The 25,720-nt window shown below is 41.2% G+C and overlaps 2 protein-coding genes and 1 non-coding gene across 3 annotated transcripts in view; all 3 read left to right on the top strand.

The window, feature by feature from the left end:
• Positions 1-6,325, top strand: part of LOC134749974 (uncharacterized) — a 33,893-nt gene extending 27,568 nt beyond the window's left edge. The window contains exon 2 of the mRNA XM_063685010.1: positions 4,109-6,325. Within this exon, the coding sequence (XP_063541080.1) occupies positions 4,109-5,086 (978 nt within the window). The 3' untranslated portion in view covers positions 5,087-6,325. The remainder of the gene's footprint in view (positions 1-4,108) is intronic.
• Positions 6,326-7,392: 1,067 nt separating this feature from the next.
• On the top strand, positions 7,393-23,076 carry LOC134749832 (phagocyte signaling-impaired protein). Its single transcript, XM_063684827.1, has 14 exons — positions 7,393-7,590; positions 7,677-7,901; positions 8,349-8,542; positions 9,950-10,248; positions 11,531-11,748; positions 12,523-12,692; positions 13,175-13,343; positions 13,558-13,680; positions 14,190-14,359; positions 15,368-15,558; positions 17,581-17,758; positions 19,694-19,817; positions 20,166-20,380; positions 20,908-23,076. The coding sequence occupies exons 1-14, from the start codon at positions 7,524-7,526 to the stop codon at positions 21,259-21,261; spliced, it is 2,697 nt and encodes an 898-aa protein (XP_063540897.1). The 5' UTR covers positions 7,393-7,523; the 3' UTR covers positions 21,262-23,076.
• Positions 13,023-13,095, top strand: Trnas-gga (transfer RNA serine (anticodon GGA)). Its single transcript has one exon. It is a non-coding gene; the product is annotated as a tRNA-Ser (tRNA).
• Positions 23,077-25,720: the final 2,644 nt, after the last annotated feature.

A 25,720-nucleotide genomic window follows, 5' to 3' on the forward strand; every position in this document is an offset into this window, starting at 1 on the left:
TCTGTTGCTGCTATAACAACAAATACTAAAAACAAAATAAAATAAATATTTAAGTCACCCATACAACAAACGTGATTTTTTTGCCGTTTTTTGCGTAATGGTACGGAACCCTTCGTGCGCGAGTCCGACTCGCACTTGTTTCTAGTTTCTAGCGAGGTTTGAACGTGTTTATGTTAACGCCAACCAAAGATAGATATAACTCCGTAATAGATGGATACAGTCTAAGGAAAAAACGTGCCTCGAAAATCACGAAAATTTGATTCTCGATCAGAGGGCGCCACTAGTTTTGGCCTAGTCTCGTATAGAGGGCGTTGACGGTTTCGTTTGTTATTTATAATTTTAACGCATATCAATGAAAGAACATGGGTCAAAATCATATAAAAATAATTAATGCAAATAAAAAAATCATTTATCCATATTTAAATACATTTTAACGTATTTTTACAAATCTTCATTTTTAGTTTTAAAGTATGTCGATAGATGGCAGTGAATTTACAGCGGTTACAAAATTTACTATGACAGTACCGCTCTATCTAATTATATGCTCATTGCGCCAACTAATCAGGGTTTGATAATAGTATTTTATACATTCGTGACATAATAAAACGAAGTGCAGACTATCTATTGAGCCAAACGCGCGTCGATGTCTTTTGTTCTATTGTTTTGTTTGTCATATGCCCGCGGCGTCACGTACCTAAGGTGATTGATAAAATTAATTCTACTAGTCTAGCTAGCTAGATAATATAAAACTATATAACTACACAGTTGTATAACGAACTCATTATAACTGAGTCAGGAGCTCCATCGTATAATTTTTATTTGATTATAGTGGGTCTACGAATTTAAACAATTTAAAAATGTTAACATGACGAGATGAACTCTTTTAAACGATAAAATAAACAGATACATACCTAGTTGTCACTGTCAGTACCTTCGCAGTTTAGTTCGCATCAATGATGTGTACCAGATCGGCTAACAAAAAGCCCGTCATTTCACTTTCTCACTGAAGAGAATAGGTAGGTCATTGCATCATCGAACTGAACCTTTGTGAGAATGATATCCGTCGGAAAAACATTTTAGGCCGCTTATCTAGGCAGTGTAATAAAAATTGTTTTGATTGTGATCCAGTTCACACGTCATTTTTTACAAAACTTTTAAGCTAATCTTGTTTAAATAGGATTAAATGAGATTGATACTCGATTTACACAGGCTTTTCCCTCAGCCTCAAACCTCAGTGTCCTAGATATTTAGCAGAGCAATAAAAACAAATTAGTAGTCTCGGTTTAGTTGTGCTACATAACACACATAATGGCTTAGCATTTAGACTTAATAGTTACCAGACTTAAGTGGCAGTTAGCGGGTTACGATGTTCGTAAAAATAAAACCATTCGTAAAACCGTTGACAAACTGGGACAGAAAGGACAGTAGACACATTGCTAGAGTTTAACTATGTAATTTTTCGTTAAATTTAATTATTCTAAAATGAACCGGCATATATCTGTTAAAAATAATATCCCGCACACATATCAAAGGGGGCGGACTGAAAATTAGCGCTGTGCGGGGCGTAGCATATGCTGAGCCCGTTCCTTTTGTCGCGCATGCCAATTTTTAATGTTATTTATAAATATATTCCTGTAATTTCTCTTTTGTTGTGTGGCAATAAATGTTTTCTTATTCTTATTACCGATTATTACCGATCTCTGTGAAGATTCTCGAGGGAGGCCTGTGCCCAACTGTGGAAGTATGGACGTCTATTTTCTGATACGATAATTATAAGATAACAAGCAGCTTCCAACAAAACTGCGTGGTGTCAATGTTATGACTACTCGTGAAGAAACCGTGGTTGGCATAAAGGTAGCCACATCAGCAACGTTGGCAACTTTCTTGAGTTTCGTTGGTCATCCTTTAATTACCAAAGATCATTAAAACGCAAAACGCGTCGCATGTCCTTTCCTACTTTTCCCAGTAACATTATTCCGTGATGTTAGTATTCCGCGAATACCGTAAAACGCGAAATCTCATTACCATTTAACTACACACCTACTCCCATTACCATCTACACTTCTATCCGATCACGAAGTGCTTGTACCATTGTATTCCCGTTGCTTCTTAGACCTCAGAACTAGAACAATGACCCGCCAAAAACAGGAATATGAAAACGGGAGCCAAGTTCAAAATCGTACTACTTGACCAACAAAGGCAATACAACAAAAAAGACCGACAAAAGTTCTGTAGGTGTAGATAATCAGAAAACTATAATAAGCTCAAAACTTGACTTTTTCACGAAGCACGTTTTCAGTCTTAAAATTACTAGTATAATAATTATGCTATCTACAAACTAACTTATATTGTTTATACCAGCGGTTCTCAAACTTTTTTGGTGACGAAACCCTTTTAGTAAGTGAAATATTTCGACGGAGCCCCAAATTAAAAAAATTCCTTCGTAACTGTATACCTATAGAAGAGCTGTTTTTTTTTTCTTTTAAATATTACAAGTATTCTTGCGGAGCCACAACAGGGGCTTTTCGGAGCCCCATCAGGGGTCCGCGGAGCACACTGAGAATGGCTGCTCTATCTCTATACTACAATGCTCATACAAAAATACACAAAGGTGATATATTATTGGCCGATACTGTAAAAACAGTAACTTGCAGAGTTAAGGCTCCCAGAGCTGCCAAGGATGTAAGGCCTGTGTTGGTAAGGCTGTGAATTGTGAAATGTAACTGCATTTATCCCTTAACATATGTGAACACTTTTGTATCTATACTTATAAAGTGTGGGCAACATGCTTGCTACACCGCTGCAGTTAAGTGTCCATAGACTACGCCCTACGGTAAATAGCTTATCATTAGGCGTATCAAATATTAAAAAACAGATCCCAAGATACTGGTTCGCTTAAGACTAGTCGGCAAGCGATGTTGCTACAGCGAGAGCTCTCAATGTCACGACCACGAGCATGTTATGTGGGCAGAACGCATGGAGATGACTGGCGCTTTGCAAAACGTAACATCATGTCGGATGTCAGTGACCTGAGATACTCATTAACATTACTTGCATTGTTGCTAAGCATTATGTTACGTTATTACTTGATTTGTTATATTTCTTGATTATTACTTCAATCTACCGACACATAAAATCAAGATTTTCTGATTAAAGTATCGTAGATCGTAGTAGGTACTTAAGTTTTATTTGTAGTTACTTGTCGTATAGTTATGATGTGCTTCTATAATTAAGTTTGAATCGGTATCTGACCTACATAGAAAGGATTTAGGATTCGACATTAAAAGGCTATTAGATGGGTAATTAGATTAAGCAATTAACACTTAATATTAATTAGACACCGTTATCAGTCGCTATACGATTTAAATTACATCATCTACTTACGATAAAAACAAACATACTACATTTAGTAAACTCCCAAATTAGTCCCAATAGTGTTGCCGTAAACAAACAACTTCCCGTGATAAAATCTATATAGCGTAATTTGGACTTTACCCACGCTTCAAACAATAAAACCACTGAAAATTTATACCTATAGAAGTTTGGTGGTCTTTAATTATAGTAATAATAGATAGATACAATCCCACAGCGCGTGAAGAGCGGCCATTATGCTGAGAAAGCGGTCGAAGGAATTGGTGCATATTATCAATTGGTCACTGACGTAATGTTGTGTAAGAAGATAATCCTATGGATGTTTTAATTGGATCAGGCGTGAAAAATCGGACCATAATCGATAATCAGCCGTGGAAATTAAGGCACCATTGCATCGTATAAAAGGTTTTATGGGATTGAGGCCAAGGCTGACTTAAAAACTAACGTAAAAGTAGGTAAAATAATAGAGAATGAGAAACCATCAGGTTGTGTAACCAATTGTTATTATTTATAGCAGTAAAGTTCATTTACCCTAATCGACCGATACCTACATCAAAATAGTAAAAAAATGTCCAGGTCAGGTCACTATTCAGATTACACGTTTAAGGCGATGCCACCTACTCATTATGAAATACACCGTTAAGTTTACTGTAATTTTCTCGTTTATAAAAGTAGGTCTGAACATTTCAAACCATAAATAGTTTAAATATTCATAGTCTTTTTTTCATCTTTCCAGATAATATGGTGCGTGGTGGGGTTGCTAGCAGTGCTCTGCTCTCCAGCCAGCGGCCACGGTCGCCTCACTGAGCCCCCCTCCCGCGCCTCCGCGTGGCGGTTCGGCTTCGACACCCCCCACAACTACAACGACCATGAGCTGTACTGCGGCGGATTCACCAGGCAGTGGAAGAAGAACGAGGGCAAGTGCGGCGTCTGCGGGGATGCCTGGGACTCCCCCGTGCCCCGCGCCCACGAGCTCGGCGGACGCTTCGGGAAAGGCGTCATCGTACGAAGATACGCCCCTCAAGACCCCATCACAATCAAAGTCGAACTAACCGCAAATCATAACGGCTTCTTCGAATTCAGAGTCTGCGAGGAACCCAAAGCCACCACCCAGGAATGCTTAGACAAAAATGTCCTAAAAATCGACGGGAGAGATGGCACCAAATACTACCCGCGCGACGGAAATAAAGTTTACGAGATGAAATACCGCTTGCCGGAGGGCCTGGAATGCGCGCACTGCGTGTTGCAATGGCGATATGTAGCCGGAAATAACTGGGGTACCTGCGAAAACGGGACCGGGGCAGTGGGTTGCGGGCCGCAGGAGGAATTCAGAGCTTGCGCGGACATAGCTATTGGAGATCGCTTCGTGACTACTACAAGAAGGCCGAGGCCGAACTACGTCCCGCCTGGCAGACGGCCAACCGTGCCCGTGCCGGAAGAAAGCACGTCCAGCAGCGCGTGGTACGGCGTCGTTGTGGCTGTCGTCGCGCTGCTCGTCGCTGTGTCCGTCCTCGCCGGCTTCTACCTGTACTACTACAGAGGAGGCATGAGAATCAAAAGCTTCCTGAAGAAAACCCCTCCGCCCGCGCCTGTCCCGCCCCCACGACACAAGCGCTCCTCCCTTTCAAGAGAACACCCACCAGAACTGACTACGCCTAAAGTGGCCACGATCTCCGACTCAGGCTTCGAGACAGTAGATCTCAGAGCGAAGTAGACTTTAAATTACTACCTAACACTGCCTTTAATAGTGATAATTTAGTGTGCGTGACTGTGTGAATAAGACTATGGTTCAAAGTGAATCTGTGAAGAAATAAGATTTTGATACAATTCTGATCACTGTCGTGGTTTCCATGTTTACGTGGAAATCTGATGATTTTTACCGGTTTTATTAAAACTTGACCATAAATACGCCAATACGCCATACGCCTATTCCGTTTAGTTATAATTATTCTCAGTTTGGGGCTTAATTAAAGATTGAGTCATTTAAAAATGCTAATAAAAAAATTACTAGGACACTCAAAAGTTGTCATCTTTTGACATGAATAATGTTTTCACTATAAAACACGTAGAAGTTGATGAAGTCATAGTAAATTTTGCCGTATTTCTGGTCAAGTTAAACCGGTAACAGTAGTGCTCGGTTTTGGACTGACGCCATGGCAAAGGCTTATAAAATCACTTGAGGCTATCGAAATAAATACACATGGCAATGTGCCTAAGATTATTTTTTAAATAGCAATGTTCGTCCATAAAATGCCTAACCTTCTTACAGTATTTAGTTTCGATTTCTATGAATTCAATGTGTAAATGTTAAATGAAGCAATCGTCAACAGTTTGAACAACTAAGAAAAGAACATTGAGTAGGTAATAATCCCTAATCTGAACGGAAACTTTCTAAGTTGAAAATTGCTTAAGAATGTTCTCATGAAAGTTTACAGAAATTTTGAGAATGCAGGTACTGCAACTTGCTCATTGCTAAATACACATATATGCAACTTTAGCTAGTCGTTATAAGAAACCATTTATATTTAGTTAAAGTAACAAAAACATATTTAAATTACAAGCTATACATGATGACTAAGTTGCACCTTACGTATGTATATGGTCCAAACAACTTTTATTTATTTTGCTCTTTTTATTGATCAACTCGTTTAGCTTATTTCTTGTTATGGTTGTAACTTAAGACAATAACGTTCTTATGCTCTAAGAATTAGAGTCTAAATTCAATAATCAATAAGAACACAATGACTATACTAAATGTTCAAGCGAGTATAAGTAGTTTAATATAAAAACTGTGCCAACAGTGCCAGCTGACCTTATATATAGATCAAGTGTTTTTAAAGTCTGCGCCACGGAGGCTAAAGTACTTGATGTTAAGTAAGTAGTTTTAATTAGCTGACCTAATCCAATTTTTGTAAATTATATTTATGTTGTTAAAATAAATGAATTTGGATATTTATTTTATTTTATTTGTAAGGAAAACTTACAGCTAGAGTAACAAGTTATCGTTTTTGTGCTCACCAGTTGGCGCCACTGTAGATGTAGGTCCAGAAAAACAGATCTCAAAATTCTTCTATGCTTATTTTTATAAAATCAATACGTCCTAATATATATACACAAAGGTATTTTAACGTCTAAATGTGCCATTTTTTCCACTTGTTTTATTTTGCATATATTTTAGTTGGCACTTTTTTAAACCACTAACATTTATTGAGCTATATTTATAGTTTACCATGGTTAATCAAAGATGAACAAAGATTTACCACAATTATGATGACCACTAGATGGCGCTCCAACCACAAATGTTGTCGGGGTTTTTGAAAATTTTAGGTTAGTTATTGAGCTATTATGCTGATTATCATGAATCGTCTTAAAAAGCTTCTACAAAATTTGCAACAAATGGCATGCGATTTAAGATATTTGCTAGCTAATTATAGTAGCAACCAATGAGGCATGGAGACTATATAAAGGAGCCAAATCTATGTATGAAAAGTGTCCATCAAAAAACAGTAATTAGGCGGCGCCACCATACACCGAAATACTACCAAAAACAACCTACGTAATTTGGTCGGGTTATTTGTTGGTTCATGTTATACTCATGTCCCAGAGCCTAACTAGCGCCACCGGAGAGAATAGGAACTATTATTTAAAGCTGAAAGCGGTCACTTTTGCAACAATTCTGCCATAAGAGATTGGCATCCTTTCTATACCATCCATAATCAAGCCGATATCGAAGCATATATCGAGAGACGACCTCCTTTTAGACTTTAATGGAAGCAAATTACTATAATATTCATTTTAATAGTTTCGAGAAAAGTGGCGCTGTCTTGTGTCGGAGGCCAAGTCCCATTTTGGGTCGCTGAGCCAACAGAGTAAGTATAATAACAATAAGTAAGTATTCATTTAATTTAGTCAAAGATTTGATTTAGTATGAAACAGTGCTGCCATCTACAGGTCCTGCGAGTGAACGAAACTCTCTTTTAGTCTATACAGTGAATGGTGGCCTTTAGTATTTATTTTTCCTAGCAACATTTTCACAAAACGTCACTGTCAGAGGATCGACCTAACCAACGACAACAAACGTGCTATAAAAAGCCAAAAAAGAGCCGAAATATCTTCTTTCACCCCAAAAAAGAGGGCTCTATAAATGAAAAATGGCGGGCCGGCCACAGCACATGCATGACGGTGGAATCGTTGAACGCCGGTTGCGTCCTATTTACGGTAAAACGAGTGTGAAAATGAGTTATATTTTCCGAGTTCGCTCCCTGGGAGACGGTTGTTTGTCAGGTTATTTTTGTGCTTTCTAGATTGGCTGGACAATGGGAATAACAAGAAGGCCCTGCAGGAGGCGGAGAAAGTGCTTAAGAAGAGTCCTACGCTGCAAGCGGCGCGGGCTCTAAAAGCCCTGTCGCTTTTTAGGTTAGGAAAATCGCCGGAGGCTAACTCGGTACTGGAGGCGCTGGCGGAGGAGAAACCTAGCGACGACACCACGCTGCAGGCCATGACGATATGCTACAGGGAATGTCAGCAATGTAAGTTGCGTGAAAATGCTCCTACAGCCAGATACGTAACGTAAAAATCGTCTCTTTATGTATGAAAGCCTATTACGCCGACTGAGTACTGTATCATATTTTTGAATCTTCAAATTAGACTGACCATGCTAACTTTGCAAAAACTTGGCATTAAACAATGCATACATATCCCTTTAAGCTCCATACTTAATGCATGAATACTTAGCGTGGTCCTACTGTATCCTCCTAAGGGGGCTGTAAAAATGTAATTCCCAAAATTTGCTACTGAAATTTGAACCTATAGTGCAGGGAATAGAGTTGATTTTTATTTGTTTAAAAATTTAACAAAACAAGAATTTGCAACTGTTCCAATTGAATATGGTTTAAATTACATCGAACTGAAAAAGTTCTATAGGTAGGACCTTGGGCCTTAGGAGGCTATTAGCAAATAATTTGTTCATCCCCCAGTGCAAAAAGTATGCTCGCTCTACGAAGCCGCAGTAAAAGTGGACCCAACAAGCGAGGAGCTGCACTCCCACCTGTTCATGTCCTATGTCCGCATCGGGGACTACCGGGCGCAGCAGCGGGCAGCCATGACACTGTACAAGTTTGCACCTAAGAACCCATATTACTTTTGGGCTGTCATGAGCATTGTTTTGCAGGTAAGCTAAACATCCATACTAATATTTTTAATGCGATAGTAACTCTGTCTGTTACCTCTTCACGCTTAAACCACTGAACTTATTTAGATACAATTTGGTAAGGACATAGTTTGAGGCCATAGAATAGTTTTTAGGGTTCGGTACACAAATGGTAAAAACGGGACCCTATTACTAAGACTCCGCTGTCCGTCTGTCTGTCCGTTTGTCCGTCTGTCTGTCACCAGGCTGTATCTCATGAACCGTGATAGCTAGACAGTTGAAATTTTCACAGATGATGTATTTCTGTTGCAGCTATAACATCAAATACTAAAAACAAAATAATATAAATATTTAAATGGGGCTCCAATACAACAAACGTGATTTTTTTGCCGTTTTTTTCTGTAATGGTTCGGTACCATTACGGAAAAATTACCCTTCGTGCGCGAGTCCGACACGCACTTGGCCGGTTTTTATAAGATATAGAAGCTAAAGAATAAATAGTGTAGTATGCTCAGCTGCTTTAGAATGAGTATGCTGTGACAGTATCGCGCGCGAGAGATACTGCTAGTTGCCCGAGATACAGTTGCGGCATATTCGTGCTAAAGCTTCAGTTTAGAACTTAACACCACATCCCTCTAAAATATCTCAGATGACTGAACTTCTGTATGAATTCAGTAACGCAAGTCAGTCTATATATGTTCTCCTGTTCTGTCATTACCCGATTCCTCTTAAAAAAAAATGCAAGGGTTTTGCCGACGATTGCGTGCATCCAAATCGCGGCCTTAAGGTGTCCAAATGTTTCTCAAGAATTCATACATACTAATCTTTAAAAAATCCAACTATTTGATGAGGACTCGTTACTCGGGTCGAATGCTCGCTGTGACTGCCAATGACGGTGTCTTGTATGTGAATTGCCTAATGAGAGTTACGAGTAAGGCATCGAGTAGAAAATGTCACGTAGTGCCATTGTTCTAATTGGAACATTTATTCCTTATAGGTAAAAGGTAACAATAAAGTGAGTCACACTTTTACTGCTGTGGTATTGGCATTTTAGATAAGATTCTATGGAATTCGCTAACAATAACAAGGCACCCTGAACGAATATCTGAATCTTATACATACCTATTATATGTATATTGCACTAAATCGGAAACTATATCTGTATCTCACTGATTTAAACTTTCACGATTTTTAATCATTATTATTCACAACGACGGGACTTAATCGCGTAATATCTGTATCTGTTTGTTACCTTTCACGGCTAAACTACGGGGACTAGAAATGATACTTTGAATCAATCATGCCTTCCTTAATTTTTCTGCTGAAAAAGTCTAAGAACAATTTAATTAGTTCTGATTTGAATGAACTTATTATATTATGTAAGCAGCAGCCAGTTTGCACTTAATGGATACAATTTTCTACTTCTAGGCCAAAGAATCCGACGACGCTTCCAAACGCGGCATCCTACTCGCCCTAGCCCAACGAATGGTCGACAACTTCATCTCCGAAAACAAAATGGAGGCCGAACAAGAAGCTCGCCTCTACATCATGATCCTCGAGCTGCAGGAGAAGTGGGAAGACATCTTGAAGTTCATAGAGAGTCCGCTCTATGATAAACTCCTGCCGGGATCTATTACCCAGGCGGTGATACCTTATTTGAAGAAACTTAAAAGGTGGAAGCCGCTGAATCTATTATGCAAGGAGCTGTTGTATGATAATCCAGATAGGTATGTGTGTTTATTTCCAATATATTTCTTATCTTTTTCTTTTTTTAATAAATATTATAGGACATTCTTACACAGATTGACTAAGCCACAAACCCCACGGTAAGCCCAAGGAGGCTTGTGTTATGGGTACTCAGACAACGATATATATAATATATAAATACTTAAATAAATAATAATAATAAAACGTTTATTCAAAAATCTTACAACTAAATACATATTTTCTTCTGCCAAACCACACAGTGGTTTGTTGGCAGACGAGGCTCCTTTGTGTCCTTAAATACATATAAAACACCCATGACTCGGGAACAGATATAAATTCAATTCTATCCAATTATTTATTTCGAATCATTTTGATCCATATAGTGTTCTGTGATATCTGTGCTCATCACACAAATAAATGCCCTTACCGGGATTCGAATCCAAGAAAGACTATTGGCTTCACAGGCCCCATATTTAAATGCGTGTTTTTTTACGTGAAAGCGAGTTTTCTTGCGATGCTTCTTAGCTATGTTTCAAAGAAATCGATCCAGCAGTTTGAAGAGTATCAGCTCTTTTACAAGATGATGTAAGGCATTTTTGGCATAAAATGGATTTTTTTGGCATATAGCGTAAGGGGTTTTTAATTTTTTTTATTTAATAGTTATTAACAATTGAAGTTGAAAAGAGACATCCGCGTGTATTACGCTTTATGCGTTTGTAAAGACATTATCATCATGAGTTTCTAAAACTCACATGTGACGTTTACAATCAAAAGGTACCACATTGTCGCTTACCATAAGGACGAAATTGCTTGTATCTTTATACGAAGAACCTGTCAGAGCGTCCTTATGGCAAGCGACAATGTGTTACCTTTTGCTTGAAAACGACACATATTACCATAAGGATAGATGATGTTGCCTTACACTTACAGCGATAAAACCACCTGGCAGCACATTACTTGTTCCCTAACATAATATGTGACGTTTTCAACCAAAAGGTACCACATTGTCGCTTGTCGATAAGGTTGATTTCTAATTGAAGCTATATGGAAATAGCTCCTTACTGACAAGCTACAATAAGTACCCTTTTGGTTGAAAATGGCACATATTGCCTTCGTATACTGCGATGGTTATTCATGAAATAAAAGAAAGAAGAAATGGCTTGGAAGTCGGAATGTACAGTGACCTGCGAAATTGCATGGAGAAATTATGAATTAATTCATTGATAAACTCGCCATGAACTTTTGCGGCTGATGGTACATATTTAAAATTCATTCATTTATACAGAAGTCTTATTATTACAGATGGGATTACTACGTCCCGTACTTCGAATCAGTATTCAATCTGATAAGGGAATCGGACAAGAGTGAGGGATGTGATGATACTGCGGAAAAGTGCCATGAATTCATCTGTCAGTTGGTGGAGGGCATGGGTTCGGGCAGGGTGTTAAGGGGGCCTTATTTAGCCCGATTGGAGCTATGGAAACGACTGGCGGTTGATGGGAATCCTACTGAGCTTTTAGGTAAGATACCCACCCACTCACCCAAATGTTACAATTACTATTTTATGATTTTAATTCGACATTAAAAATCTAATGTTGCCAGTCGTAAAGAAACAGCAACTAAACTAGTTCCCACAATAGTATAAGAGTGAATAGGCTGTTACTGAACCGGTGAGCTCCATCTTAGGCCCTGTCTTCACTTTCCATCAGGTGTGACTAGGGCCAATCGCCGATCAGTTAAAAAAAAAAAAGTAAGCTAAATTAAATCTACATCTTATTTTATTGCCAAAAAACTTTCGATACAGTGCGACATAAAATAGTAGAAAATAAATGAGGGCGCCACTGTGACTTAACTGTCTCATTTTTGACGTAAAATGCTTAAACATGGCAACAATTTAGTATGGAATTTTTTTAGTTCCATTTTATTTAATTTCTACAATTTTATGTCGCACTGTACATTGGGTCGTTTATACAAAATTCCTTGATTGTATGACACACCAATTTTCTTAAATTTAATACGGCCACCCCATACTAAATTTAAACGTTACTGGTGAATTTCCAGTATGATGCAACTCCGGTAGCCGGTTAAGAAGTGTAACACTCTTACGGTAGATGTCGCAAGGGCGCCTCCCTAAGGCGCACATGGTGGAAATATTCCCTGTCCTCGGGTGAAATCTCGGTTGCTCAGTTGGCAGAGCATGGGCTAGTGATCCAGTGTCGCGAGTTGAGTTTCGCCTGAGACCGTTAATTTTCGGCGTTTTTTGGTCAAGACCATAATATTTTTATACATTTTAGGTAGCGGCGTAGCACTATGCGTGCAATACTTACGAGTGTTCGCCAACAAGCCGTGCGCGGTGCCAGATCTCCGGCCGTACCTGGAAATGATCCCGCAGGGCGAGCGCGAGCAGCACTGCCGGGATTTCCTTACGTGTTTAGGCTTTGACGAAGACAGTGAGCCTACCACGGTAAGTGTTACTTTTTTTGCTATAGGCAACGATAATTATACCTGACTTTGGGTCCAATAGCCCATAAAAGCTGTCATTTATGTCATGACGTGCGTTGCTCAAAGCAAAAAAGTTTTATAAATATCCTGGTCACAGCACCAAAATGTAAATTATTCTATTTATTTTCCATCGTAATTCTCCATAGCGAGCATGATGGACATATTTGGACCGGAAACGATGTTCTTCCCTAAGCCTAAGTCATTTTACAATAACATGTAGGATAATATAATACAAAACCATTTTTTTTACATGCAGATACGTCTGCGAGCGATACTCCAAGGTTTCTGGTAGGCTTCCGTAGCTCAATTGGTTAAGAGCAACGCACGGATTGCGGAGGTTGCGGGTTCAAGTCCTGCCGGAAGCGTAACTTTCCATTTTTTTCTTTAATATAAAATTTGGAATATAATATAATTATTTTATTTTCACCAAAGTTTTCTTTGCAGCCCGACGACATCCAACGCCACATTTCGTGCCTATCATTATGGCGTCTAACAGCGGCACCTCTCCCCGCGGCGGACTGTTTGTCCCTGGCTGACCGGCTGCGGGCGCATTACCTCAGAGCCAACTCCGACGGGTATGCGATACTGGCCGCGCATCATTACATATATGCCGGTGAGTTTTGTTTTAATTGGGTGATTTTTAGGGTTCCGTACCCAAAGGGTACAAAACGGAACCCTATTACTAAGACTCCACTGTCCGTCTGTCTGTCTGTCCGTCTGTCTGTCACCAGGTTATCTCATGAATCGTGATAGTTAGACAGTTACGACACAGTGGATGGTTTATCGTCTCATTTTCACTACTAATTGACGACTTATTTTTGCTGCAGCGATCGAGTTACAAAGCTCAGAGCCTGTGGTGGAAGCTCTATGTCTTCTAGAGCTGGTGCTGCACCGCTCTCCTGCTAACTTCCACGTCAAGCTACTGCTTATCACTCTCTACCATCTCCTAGGTAAGTTATTTTCTTTATTAACTGTTGGATTGCTTGTTGTATTCATAAATGTCACTGTTAAAACAATTTAGGGAATTTTACATAATTTTAGGGCAACTAACGTTTCTGTATTTTAGATAATTATGTAATTTTACAAAGCGTATGTAATTTTACATATCGACCTGATTTCATTATGATGTAATTTTACATAATCTGTAAAGTGTATGTAATTTTACAAATTGTGTAAAATTACATACTATGTAATTTTACATATCCGTAAAATTTCACTTATGTATTTTTAATTTTTTTTCGGTAATATTACAGAGTACCTAATTATGTGTTTTGTTACATAAAGTTAAAATACATAAAGTTTGTGTATTATTAATGAATTTTTCGGGAATTTTACAGGATTATGTAATTTTTTTGCATGTAAAATTACATAATTACAGTGTGCTACGTTTTTCCATGTCACTAAATAATAGTGTTGTGTATATTGTATGTATATGTAAACACGAGATTCGTTTCGTCAGGTAATGCATTGGCGGCGGACAGCATCTACCAACGTCTAGAAGTGAAGCACATTCAGCTGATCTCGCTCGGCTGGCTGCACTGCGCGCGGCTCGGCGGCGCCGCGGCCTGCGCGCGCGCCCTGCAGCTGCTCGCCGACACCGGCGCCTTCCGCGACCATCAGCATAAAGACGTAAGTGTGACAGCACGGGAAACAGTATCTACTAGCTTTTAGGAGTAAACAAGGGCCTGATAGTCTTATTGCGATTCCTATAAGAGGAAAGAGAAAATAGTGCCATGATTTGTCCTTATCACTGACCGGGTATTTTTTCATGGTCGGGTTATGGCATCATAGCAAGGAGGCGATTGCGAAATACCGAAATTTATAAGAGTGAAAGAGAAAAAAGATTATGCTGCCATACATGAAACTGTCAGTACATGAATATGTCTTTATCTTAAGTCTTCTGTCTTTATAAGTAAAAAAATTGTGATCTGTAATACCTTCATCATCATGCCGATAAACGTCCACTGCTGGACATAGGCCCCCCCAAGGCTCGCCACTCCGACCGATCCTGTGCCGCTCGCAATAAGAGAGGTAATACCTTATTACCAATAAATTATGTCTATGTCTATGTCTTACCCCTGGTCGCTCGGTTTCATGTCTATAACTACTTGTATATACTATGTCTATGGAAGTAAAGCATACTGTGGCCCTAGTGAAAAAGGGTACAAGTCTCGCGCAGGTGTAAAAGGGTGTAAGTTTCGCGTAACACTTATGCCCTTTTACACCTAAGCTGCGCGTGAGTTGTACCCTTTTTTAGGGTTCCGAACCCAAAGGGTAAAAACGGGACCCTATTACTAAGACTTCACTGTCCGTCCGTCTCTCTCTTTCTGTCACCAGGCTGTATCTCATGAACCGTGATAGCTAGACAGTTGAAATATTCACAGATGATGTATTTCTGTTGCCGCTATAACAACAAATACTAAAAAGTACGGAACCCTCGGTGCGCGAGTCCGACTCGCACTTGGCCGGTTTTTTATTTAATATTTTTTTTAGTGATTTAAGTGAGTTTTGCTCGTCACCTGCCGATATTATACAATGCTGTTTTGTAGTTTTTAAATGTGGGCAGGGCAAGTTCAGACTTGTAAACAGTCAGCTGTTTATCGAGAATGAGAGAATAAACGATAGTTTTATTTTCAGAGCGTAGAACACTTAACATATGCATACAAATACGGCACGTTCGAGAAGCTAGTGGAGCTGGGGCGCTGGAACAGTTTGGTGCGGCGCTGCGCGTGGGGCGCGGCGGCGGCGCGGGAGCGCGCGCTGCTGGCGCTGCTGGCCGGCCCCCCCGCCCCCCACCACGCCCCCCCACCGCTACACAACCAGCCTGTGTGAGTATACAACTATGTCGGCGGCGGCGCGGGAGCGCGCGCTGCTGGCGCTGCTGGCCGGCCCCCCCGCCCCCCACCACGCCCCCCCACCGCTACACAACCAGCCTGTGTGAGTATACAACTATGTCGGCGGCGGCGCGGGAGCGCGCGCTGCTGGCGCTGCTGGCCGGCCCCCCCGCCCCCCACCACGCCCCCCCACCGCTACACAACCAGCCTGTGTGAGTATACAACTATGTCGGCGGCGGCGCGGGAGCGCGCGCTGCTGGCGCTGCTGGCCGGCCCCCCCGCCCCCCACCACGCCCCCCCACCGCTACACAACCAGCCTGTGTGAGTATACAACTATGTCGGCGGCGGCGCGGGAGCGCGCGCTGCTGGCGCTGCTGGCCGGCCCCCCCGCCCCCCACCACGCCCCCCCACCGCTACACAACCAGCCTGTGTGAGTATACAACTATGTCGGCGGCGGCGCGGGAGCGCGCGCTGCTGGCGCTGCTGGCCGGCCCCCCCGCCCCCCACCACGCCCCCCCACCGCTACACAACCAGCCTGTGTGAGTATACAACTATGTCGGCGGCGGCGCGGGAGCGCGCGCTGCTGGCGCTGCTGGCCGGCCCCCCCGCCCCCCACCACGCCCCCCCACCGCTACACAACCAGCCTGTGTGAGTATACAACTATGTCGGCGGCGGCGCGGGAGCGCGCGCTGCTGGCGCTGCTGGCCGGCCCCCCCGCCCCCCACCACGCCCCCCCACCGCTACACAACCAGCCTGTGTGAGTATACAACTATGTCGGCGGCGGCGCGGGAGCGCGCGCTGCTGGCGCTGCTGGCCGGCCCCCCCGCCCCCCACCACGCCCCCCCACCGCTACACAACCAGCCTGTGTGAGTATACAACTATGTCGGCGGCGGCGCGGGAGCGCGCGCTGCTGGCGCTGCTGGCCGGCCCCCCCGCCCCCCACCACGCCCCCCCACCGCTACACAACCAGCCTGTGTGAGTATACAACTATGTCGGCGGCGGCGCGGGAGCGCGCGCTGCTGGCGCTGCTGGCCGGCCCCCCCGCCCCCCACCACGCCCCCCCACCGCTACACAACCAGCCTGTGTGAGTATACAACTATGTCGGCGGCGGCGCGGGAGCGCGCGCTGCTGGCGCTGCTGGCCGGCCCCCCCGCCCCCCACCACGCCCCCCCACCGCTACACAACCAGCCTGTGTGAGTATACAACTATGTCGGCGGCGGCGCGGGAGCGCGCGCTGCTGGCGCTGCTGGCCGGCCCCCCCGCCCCCCACCACGCCCCCCCACCGCTACACAACCAGCCTGTGTGAGTATACAACTATGTCGGCGGCGGCGCGGGAGCGCGCGCTGCTGGCGCTGCTGGCCGGCCCCCCCGCCCCCCACCACGCCCCCCCACCGCTACACAACCAGCCTGTGTGAGTATACAACTATGTCGGCGGCGGCGCGGGAGCGCGCGCTGCTGGCGCTGCTGGCCGGCCCCCCCGCCCCCCACCACGCCCCCCCACCGCTACACAACCAGCCTGTGTGAGTATACAACTATGTCGGCGGCGGCGCGGGAGCGCGCGCTGCTGGCGCTGCTGGCCGGCCCCCCCGCCCCCCACCACGCCCCCCCACCGCTACACAACCAGCCTGTGTGAGTATACAACTATGTCGGCGGCGGCGCGGGAGCGAAATGTTGATGGTTTCTCGAGAAAAAGTAAATGGTACACTTTTTAGTTAGAATGCCCCAATACTTAAATCGGTGAACCACACAATTTTAGCTATCGACGTCAAACGGTCTCAGGAAAAACGCATTAAACCGATTTGCAAGACCCGAAGTGATCTCAAATCATAAGTACTCCATAGACAAAGTTTTATATCCATCATACCCCTTATTATATTTATTATTTATCGTATGGCATACGTACATGTCACTGGGTTACATATAAAAAGAAAAACTTAGCAACTGCTTCTGACAAGATTTTAAAATCGAAAAAAATATAATAGAGCACTAAAGACTGATAAATATTATCTGTTTCAGTGACAACCGTGACCTAACTGTGATAGTGAGCTACGACCCGCCACAATGCCAAGACCCGTACCTTAAAGCTAAGAGCTTCGAGGAGGAGCTGGCGTACCTGAGGCTCAAGGACGGGCTGGTGTCGTCCATAGCGCTGTGCATAGAGTTGGCTGATGGTAGACCGGTTGACGAGAAAAAGGTATGTATGATAGGGGTGTTGACATGAACCGCGAATATACAGGGTGGCTAACAAATAATTGAGGACCTACCCCGAAATCGCGGAAAAAAATTTGGCTGTTTTATACATTTTGGCAGGTCCATTATTTTTCTATGGGACGGTAAATTTGTTTTTCGTGATTTCGCGGTTAGTCCCATAGTAAAAGTTGCTCAGTATGATTCCAAAACCTCCCTGGCAACGGGAATGCACTTATTGTTTAGCCAACCTGTATAACATGTTATGTTTTTACCATAGCAGGGAATATTAGAATGCTGAAAATCATATTTTGTAAGTGAAAATATGCGTAACAAATTATTTAAAAATATTTAAAATAATGCCCAGTATCACGTGACTGCAAACGCTAATCCGAGCGCGTTACGTCACGATGTATATTTATCACATCGTGACGTCCTCAAGATCTCGTGACAGCTTGGAGCATTTTTGCGCGAAATTTAAACACTAAACTAATTAAACTTGTTTTTTAAAATTAATGAATAAAATTTTTAAATATAATTTTTTTTTGGTAATAATTACGTGCCTATCTCTAACTATAAAATCAAAACAGTTCTAAAAAATGTTAACATCCCTATTGTAGGTATATGATATGAATAATGCCTCCTATTCTTAAAACGGAATATCTATTTTAAGTACCTATATGATATCATAGAGTAACTTATACTAGAGCGGTACTGTCATAGTAAATTTTGTAACCCCAGTAAATTCACTGTCATCTGTCGACACACTTTAAAACTAAAATTGAAGATTTGTAAAAATACGATAAAATGTATTTAAATATAGATAAATGATTTTTTTATTTGCATTAATTATTTTGATGATTTTGACCCATGTTCTTTCACTGATATGCGTTAAAATTGTTAAATAACAAACGAAACCGTCAACGCCATCTATACGACTGTAGGCCAAAACTAGTAGCGCCCTCTGAACGAGAATCAAATTTTCTTGATTTTCGAGGCACGTTTTTTCCTTAGACTGTATCCATCCATTACGGAGTTATATCTATCTTTGATGATATGAAGTATGCCTACGGATTTTTTTATAAAACTAAAAATATGCCTGGATAGCAATTATTATATGCTTACATATAGGTATATTTAAAAATTTATAAAAGCTTCGTTTTAAAAAAAAAATTGTAATATCTATACAGTATAATTTTCATTATTTTGTTACTGCTATTACGCATTCTCTTAAAAAATTGTAAAAAATAATAATTTTTTAAACCAAATTCTCTGTCGAATTCGGTTTTATTTAAAGCGATCTCAGCAATGTCCCACATTACTCGATTTGGGAGTTTTGGGACCAATGTGTGGCGCGCACGATAGGGGTGGCGTTCTTGTACTGAGTTAGATACCATGATTTTTCTGACTATGCCAAATAGGGTATTCTACAATTTTTTATGAATGCTATCAGCCGATCAGGTTTGTTTTAAGGATCAAATGTCTGTATGGGACCCATTGTCTTAAAGCAATACAAAAGTCACAAATGAGGATCAAAGTCTGGCACCCGCACTTTACTGACGAAACGCTTCGTACAAAATGACATTACATCGTGACGTCAACATGTAACGTCGCTATCTCTTAGAAGAGTTAGAAGCCGTTGGAAAACAAGGAAATTGCGATTTTTTCGGTGAAATATTGCATTTATGTATATTGTTGCGTTACATTTTTTTTTTTTAATATAATGTACGGAATTGAATGGTACCATTATTTTTTTCCTATTTGGAAGTTAAAAACATTTTTTTTTTACTTTGATGTATTTATTTATGAAACCTATATATTTTTTAAGTTTCCAATTTATTGTGATAAATTGCTCATTTACTATCTATTTAACTAGATTTAGTTATAAAATTCAACATGTGGAAAATACTATATGATAACTTTATACATTATTACATTACAGGCTCACTACGAGGAGCTGACGGCGTGTGTAGGTGCCTTTAGCGAAGCGATGGCGAAATGTCGAGATCTGTACGGCACCAGGCGGCGGTGGCGGGTTTCTGAACCATTCCCCAGCACAATTATCGGTAAATTAGCAAATATAATTTCGCTACTTCTAGTGACAAATATGAATGGCCAACTATAGTCCGCCACAGAACAAAGTATAGCAGTGTTATTATAATGGTCATATTCTCAGAAAAAAAAAACAAGAAGTTTATTGTGACACTAACACACTTGGTCATCATCATTACAAAGTGCAGAGTTAGCTTGGTTCGGACTTTAGCTGATTATACGGTGATGAATTGATGATGATGCAAAAGAGACAACAGGCTGGGAAATGATTTTGATTTTATTGTTTTTTTATTATTATTTAGACCCTATACTTAAATTCTGCAGACTTTCATTTGGTAACTTGTAATTTCGTATCATTCCAGCATTCGTATCATCACCCGTACCCTACCGGGAACTGTACTCCTGCGCGCTAACGCTAGTGGGCGAGCTGGCAACGTCGCACACGGCGCGCGCGCACGCACTGGCGGAGGAGGCGGCGCGTGAAATACGCGGCGCGAGACAAAAACTGAAGACAGTAGTGCCTAGGGAGGGTTGGGGCATGAGGGAGGCCATAGAGCACCTTAGTGTCTACTTAGAGGTTAGTTTATATCTGTAGAAAATAGTAGTTACGTGGTATAACTCTAATGAGCGAGTTGCCAACGTACACAACAACACAGGTACAGGTATAGGTACGTAAACAGGTAGGTGAGGTTCGTTATAAGAGAGTAGTCATGAACTATTAACGTTAGTGGGAGAGCTGGCAACGTCGCACACGGTGCGCGCGCACGCACTAGCTGCGCGTGAAATACGCGGCGCGAGACAAAAACTGAAAACAGTAGTGCCTAGGGAGGGATGGGGCATGAGGGAGGCCATAGAGCACCTTAGTGTGTTTCATTCTGATTGGTTAGGAGGGGCCAATAACAATAGCAGCCACCCTATTAGATACTGTCCGAAACACGTTTTACAAAAACTATCATTTAATATGAATTGTTTAGCCATAGGTAATATATTTTTTCTTGATTAATTACGTCGTATAAATAAATTTCACAACCATACGCAAAAAACGCAATAACCCTATAAATTAAATAAAAAAACAAGTCATTAACATTAATTTTTCTTCCACAGTTCATAGGCATAATAACCTTCCTCCTCGGCGTGTGCAACGAGCTCTCAACGCCAACCAACACCAAAAAGTCCAAAAAGAAAACCAGCCAGTCCCCCGACGAGCTCCGGACCTCAGAACTGCTCTCCGACCTCAACCAGTCCGTACAGGACTCCGTCTCGGACATTGAACAAATCATCGAGGACTGGCCAAAATATACATTCAATTCAACGCTAGAACAAGAATTAAATAAACTTTCACTAGATAAATACCAATGTCCGGTTCAGAATAAACTTAATAGTGGACTGAAGGATGTTTTGAGCGATTTGGGGAATATACTTAAGAAGAAAGAGAAGTATTTGAAGAGTCTGCAGTGATGTGATATGCATATCTGTTATATTGATATTATCTAGGGCGATGTGATTGTGCGTTTTTAGAGTTTATAGTAAGATTCATAGAAAACGTCAACAAGGGCAACGCGCATGTGATAGCCCCGTTGTTGCAAACAACTTTAGGCTATATACTATTGCCACATTCGTAGTGTAATAAAAACCGGTCAAGTGCGTGTCGGACTCGCGCACTAAGGGTTCTGTACCATTACGCAAAAAAACGGCAAAAAAATCACGTTTGTTGTATGGGAGCCCCCCTTAAATATTTATTTTATTCTGTTTTTAGTATTTGTTGTTATAGCGGCAACAAAAATACATCATCTGTGAAAATGTCAACTGTGTAACTATCATGGTTCATGAGATACAGCCTGGTGACAGACAGACGGACAGCGGAGTCTTAGTAATAGGGTCCCGTTTTTACCCTTTGGGTACGGAACCCTAAAAAAGAATGGTAAACTCCATACATTAAATGTATGGAGAATGTCCATAATGTGAACGTTTCAGCATGTTTTCTATGGAATTTACTATATATACTACTCTCTACACTTAAGTTCACTTGATTTCGTGTTTGCCAAATAAGATACAAATACAGAAAGGTGAACTTGAAAATTAGGGCACGTTCATATTAGGGTCATAGTAAGCGGCCTAAGGCTACGTTTCCACCAGAGATGTGCGAGGATACGTAGCGAGGGATGTGCTTGTTAAGAACCAACAGAATCGCTTCATTTACCTATCCTTGCTCAGCGTGAAATGTATGCCCTAATTCAGTGTAGATATTATGCTCATATCACTCGCCGATTTTATTCTAGTTCGATCGAGTGAGATACTGATCGTGTAAATAATGTAATTTTATGGTTTTATATGGCTATTATTTACTAGAATATACACGCTGGCCGTTACAGCTTTGGACCTAATGTGTTGAACATGTTAGCCTTCTGGGTCTTATTTACAAGTAGTTACTTATGGACAAATTTTGAGGAACGCAAAAAAAAGGTTTAATTTCTGGATTACAGCACCAAAGTAGTTTCAAAATTAGCAATAGGGAATATTACGCAAAACTCTGCGTAGGGGGCGCCACTACCACAAGAGGGTCTATCACGAAAATCTAAATTTCGTTATCTAACATCTTTGTCACTCTTGCAGATTCGAGCGATAAAGGTAGATAACGAAATTTCGGATTCACGTTTCCCGGTGGGTCCTCTGTAAAACCGCCTTGATGCATCAATGTCATATTTTATTATCTCTGAAAACTTGTCAAAAACCTGTTAAAGGCACAGTATGTATATTACTCTAAGGTTTACTAAACGGGCAAGTGCTGCATTCTGGTGGCAGAACATTGTAGTAAAACCCCCTATTGAACCTTATTTTGCGGTTCTCTAAATTTCTCCATGAGTGTATTTTAACACCATTTTGACCTTTATGAATTTGTCTATGGTCAATTTAAAACACATCAAAGTGCGTTTTTAAATGAGTCGGCGAATAAAAGACCTTATTTACCGTTTTCCTTGTGTTTTTCACTGTATTAGTCAATATTAATAAAATATATGAGCTTGCATAATGCAATACACAATACAACGACTTTATGCTGCATAGATATATTTTTGCAATTCTATCATAATATTTAAAAAAGTGTGATTTTAATGCTTCACTATGTACGCCACTCATTAGGCATGTAATACACTGCCCACTGCCAATAGGGAGCGTGCATAAACTGTAGGGGGCAGCACAGGAGACGTCAGATTTTTGGCGCTAGGCGTAAATGTGTAGTTTATGTTTCCAAAGTAGCCCACAAGATGGCAGCACTTGCTTTGGCGTGAAGTGTCAATGTACATGTGATGTACATGTTTATGGTTCCGATTCAGGCCACAAGATGGCAGACCTTCCAACGCGTACGGCCCCTATATGTAAGTGCCTCGTATTTTGGATAAATCAGTTGGAATTTGTCTTGTTACTATTATTTACGTAATATGACATTGACACACAAAAGTAAAACGTGCGATAATATTGATGGTGCAATAGCCTTCTGTACAGCCATCATATATCCTCGCATCTAATACAAATGAGAAATCCAAAATTACCACTGAAATTTTAACCTAAAGTGTAGGAAATAGAGTTGATTTTGCGATGTTTGAAAATTGAAGGAAACAAAGGACCTTGGGCCTTAGGTTATATCGAAACACATCCTTATTCCTATGGTAACAAAGGTGTGTTAAGATACATGTGGCCACTTTGGCTGTCACTCTCTGCTTCATGCGATTAGTTGCCGTTACGCCAGATATTTGTTTTCGTCAGGATTCCTGATTCGCCGGATTTACTTTAGTACGTCACAATCCCAATCAGACTAAACTGGAATCCGACGAAACGAGAATCCGGCGAATCTGGAAATAATCCTGAAGCCCCCTCCACACTCGTGCGCGAAGCCGCGAACCCGAGTGTGGAGTCTAGTTCGCTAATCAGCGAAATCGACTCCACACTCGCGTTCGCGGCTGCGCGTCGCGTAGCCTGGAGCGCGCTTTATGATTAGGCATGAGAAGTTTGTGTAGACGTGCCATTTTACTTACACAATGAACTGCCATAGAATGTTGCTGTTTAAAATAAACTTTATTACATATACCTAATGATTTGCAGCGAATCTTGTTTTCTGCTAACAAATAAATTTTTTGCTATTTACCAAAATGTTATCCAACCACATTCGAAAATTTTCTATGAGGAAATTTCGAAAACTTTCCTACGTCACATCAGTACGTCAGACTTGAATGTCTGCGAAGTGCTTAGAAACTAAAAAAGACTGCGCAAGCCGTAGCATAAATGGTTCTTAAAAATTATGCAACTAAAATGAACAGTGAAAAGAAATGCCATAAATTGTATAAAATCAGAATACTCAAGATATTATCTTCACTGTGCATTTATTTTAATGCTCAAGAGTTGGTTCACTTTTAGTTGTGATTGACATATTTAATACATTTGATTTTCTTGCTATAATCGTGTGGCTCTAGTGAAAAGGGGTAGGTGCAAGTCTCACTCAGCTCAGATTAAAAAAGGGTACAACTGTTATTGAACTCATCACCAGCATTAAAAATAGCAGATCAGACCAGACTACTCGTCAAGTCAATATTACTAGCACCTTATTGGGCGGCATGTTTTAAATATCAACTTTATTTTGCTTGTATTAAGGTAAAAAATCGTCTATAAACACAAAATACTTAAAACGTGTAAATTATACGGAACATTATTTGTATTTGTATGTCAATCTCTTTTCAATATCAATCTCTTTTCAATATCCAAATAATCGTGAATCTAAACGTAATGACAAGTTATCCTATACAGATGTAGTGCATAATTGTTTTCCGTCGTATTTTCTCGGAAACGTTCGTATTTGTCATGCTACTTCAGTCAATGTCAGTACTTTTTGTACCGAGATTGACTGAAATAAAAAAACACGTTCGTGAGTTCCCTTGGAAATAAGATAGAAAATAATTATTCACTACATCTGTACATAGTGGGACTTCCTGTACATGCATGACCGATCCAGAATTAATACTAGATTCATGTGTACATGCCTTCCGATATGTTACGTACGTGGATATTACAGTTTTGTATGTAATTATATTGTACACAGTCGGAATTTGTTTTATTTTCCTCTCTTAGTTGGTTCACATAAGCTTTAAGCTGGGCCATTTTATCCTGGGCGTCCGCTCGCTGGCGCGGTTGCACGAAGCGGGTGACCGGATTAACGAAAAATATTATGAGCAACACTAACTGGTGCGGACGCGTGCGACGGATTTTACCTACAATGGCACCCGCGTGCGTGCGCCCGCTCCGTGTACCCGCGCCAGCTAGCGGATGCCCTTAACCTTTTCGACGCCGTGTCAAACACAAAAGCTGTCACTCGGACGCCACGTCACCGAAATGTCAAAACTGAAATTGAACTTTATGCACATGCACATAGGTCTATGTTGCTCTGTGGTCTGTGACGGATTAATCGGTCTTTTGCGTTTGCAGTGCCGATATATCGGTCACTGGCGTCCAAAAGGTTAAACTTGTGCACTACACTTTTTTATTTTTGGGATTTTGTATGTTATGCCTGCTCTTAGTAACACGATGGCGCAAACGTGGCCAGGATCAGTTAAGGTAGGTCAATAATAAAGAAATAACTTTCATATTATTTATTTACAACACGAATAATGCAGTAAATGAATTTGTCGGTCACAGTACAAAAATATTCATGGAGTCTTTCATACGACGTGCAGTCTGCTCAGGAATGTGTTGTGTAAATTGGAATTATGGAACAATAACTATTTTAAAGAGTAGAAGTTGAACAGCAGTATAATGAGACTGTAAAGTATTTGAATCTTTATTATTTACTAAAACGGGACTAAATCGTGTATAATTCAGTTTTTAAATTTACCTCCGACTTCGAGGACGGCGTTGTCCCCATGGTCTCGGA

Source organism: Cydia strobilella, chromosome 19 (assembly GCF_947568885.1).
Source record: "Cydia strobilella chromosome 19, ilCydStro3.1, whole genome shotgun sequence".
Classification (NCBI taxonomy): domain Eukaryota; kingdom Metazoa; phylum Arthropoda; class Insecta; order Lepidoptera; family Tortricidae; genus Cydia; species Cydia strobilella.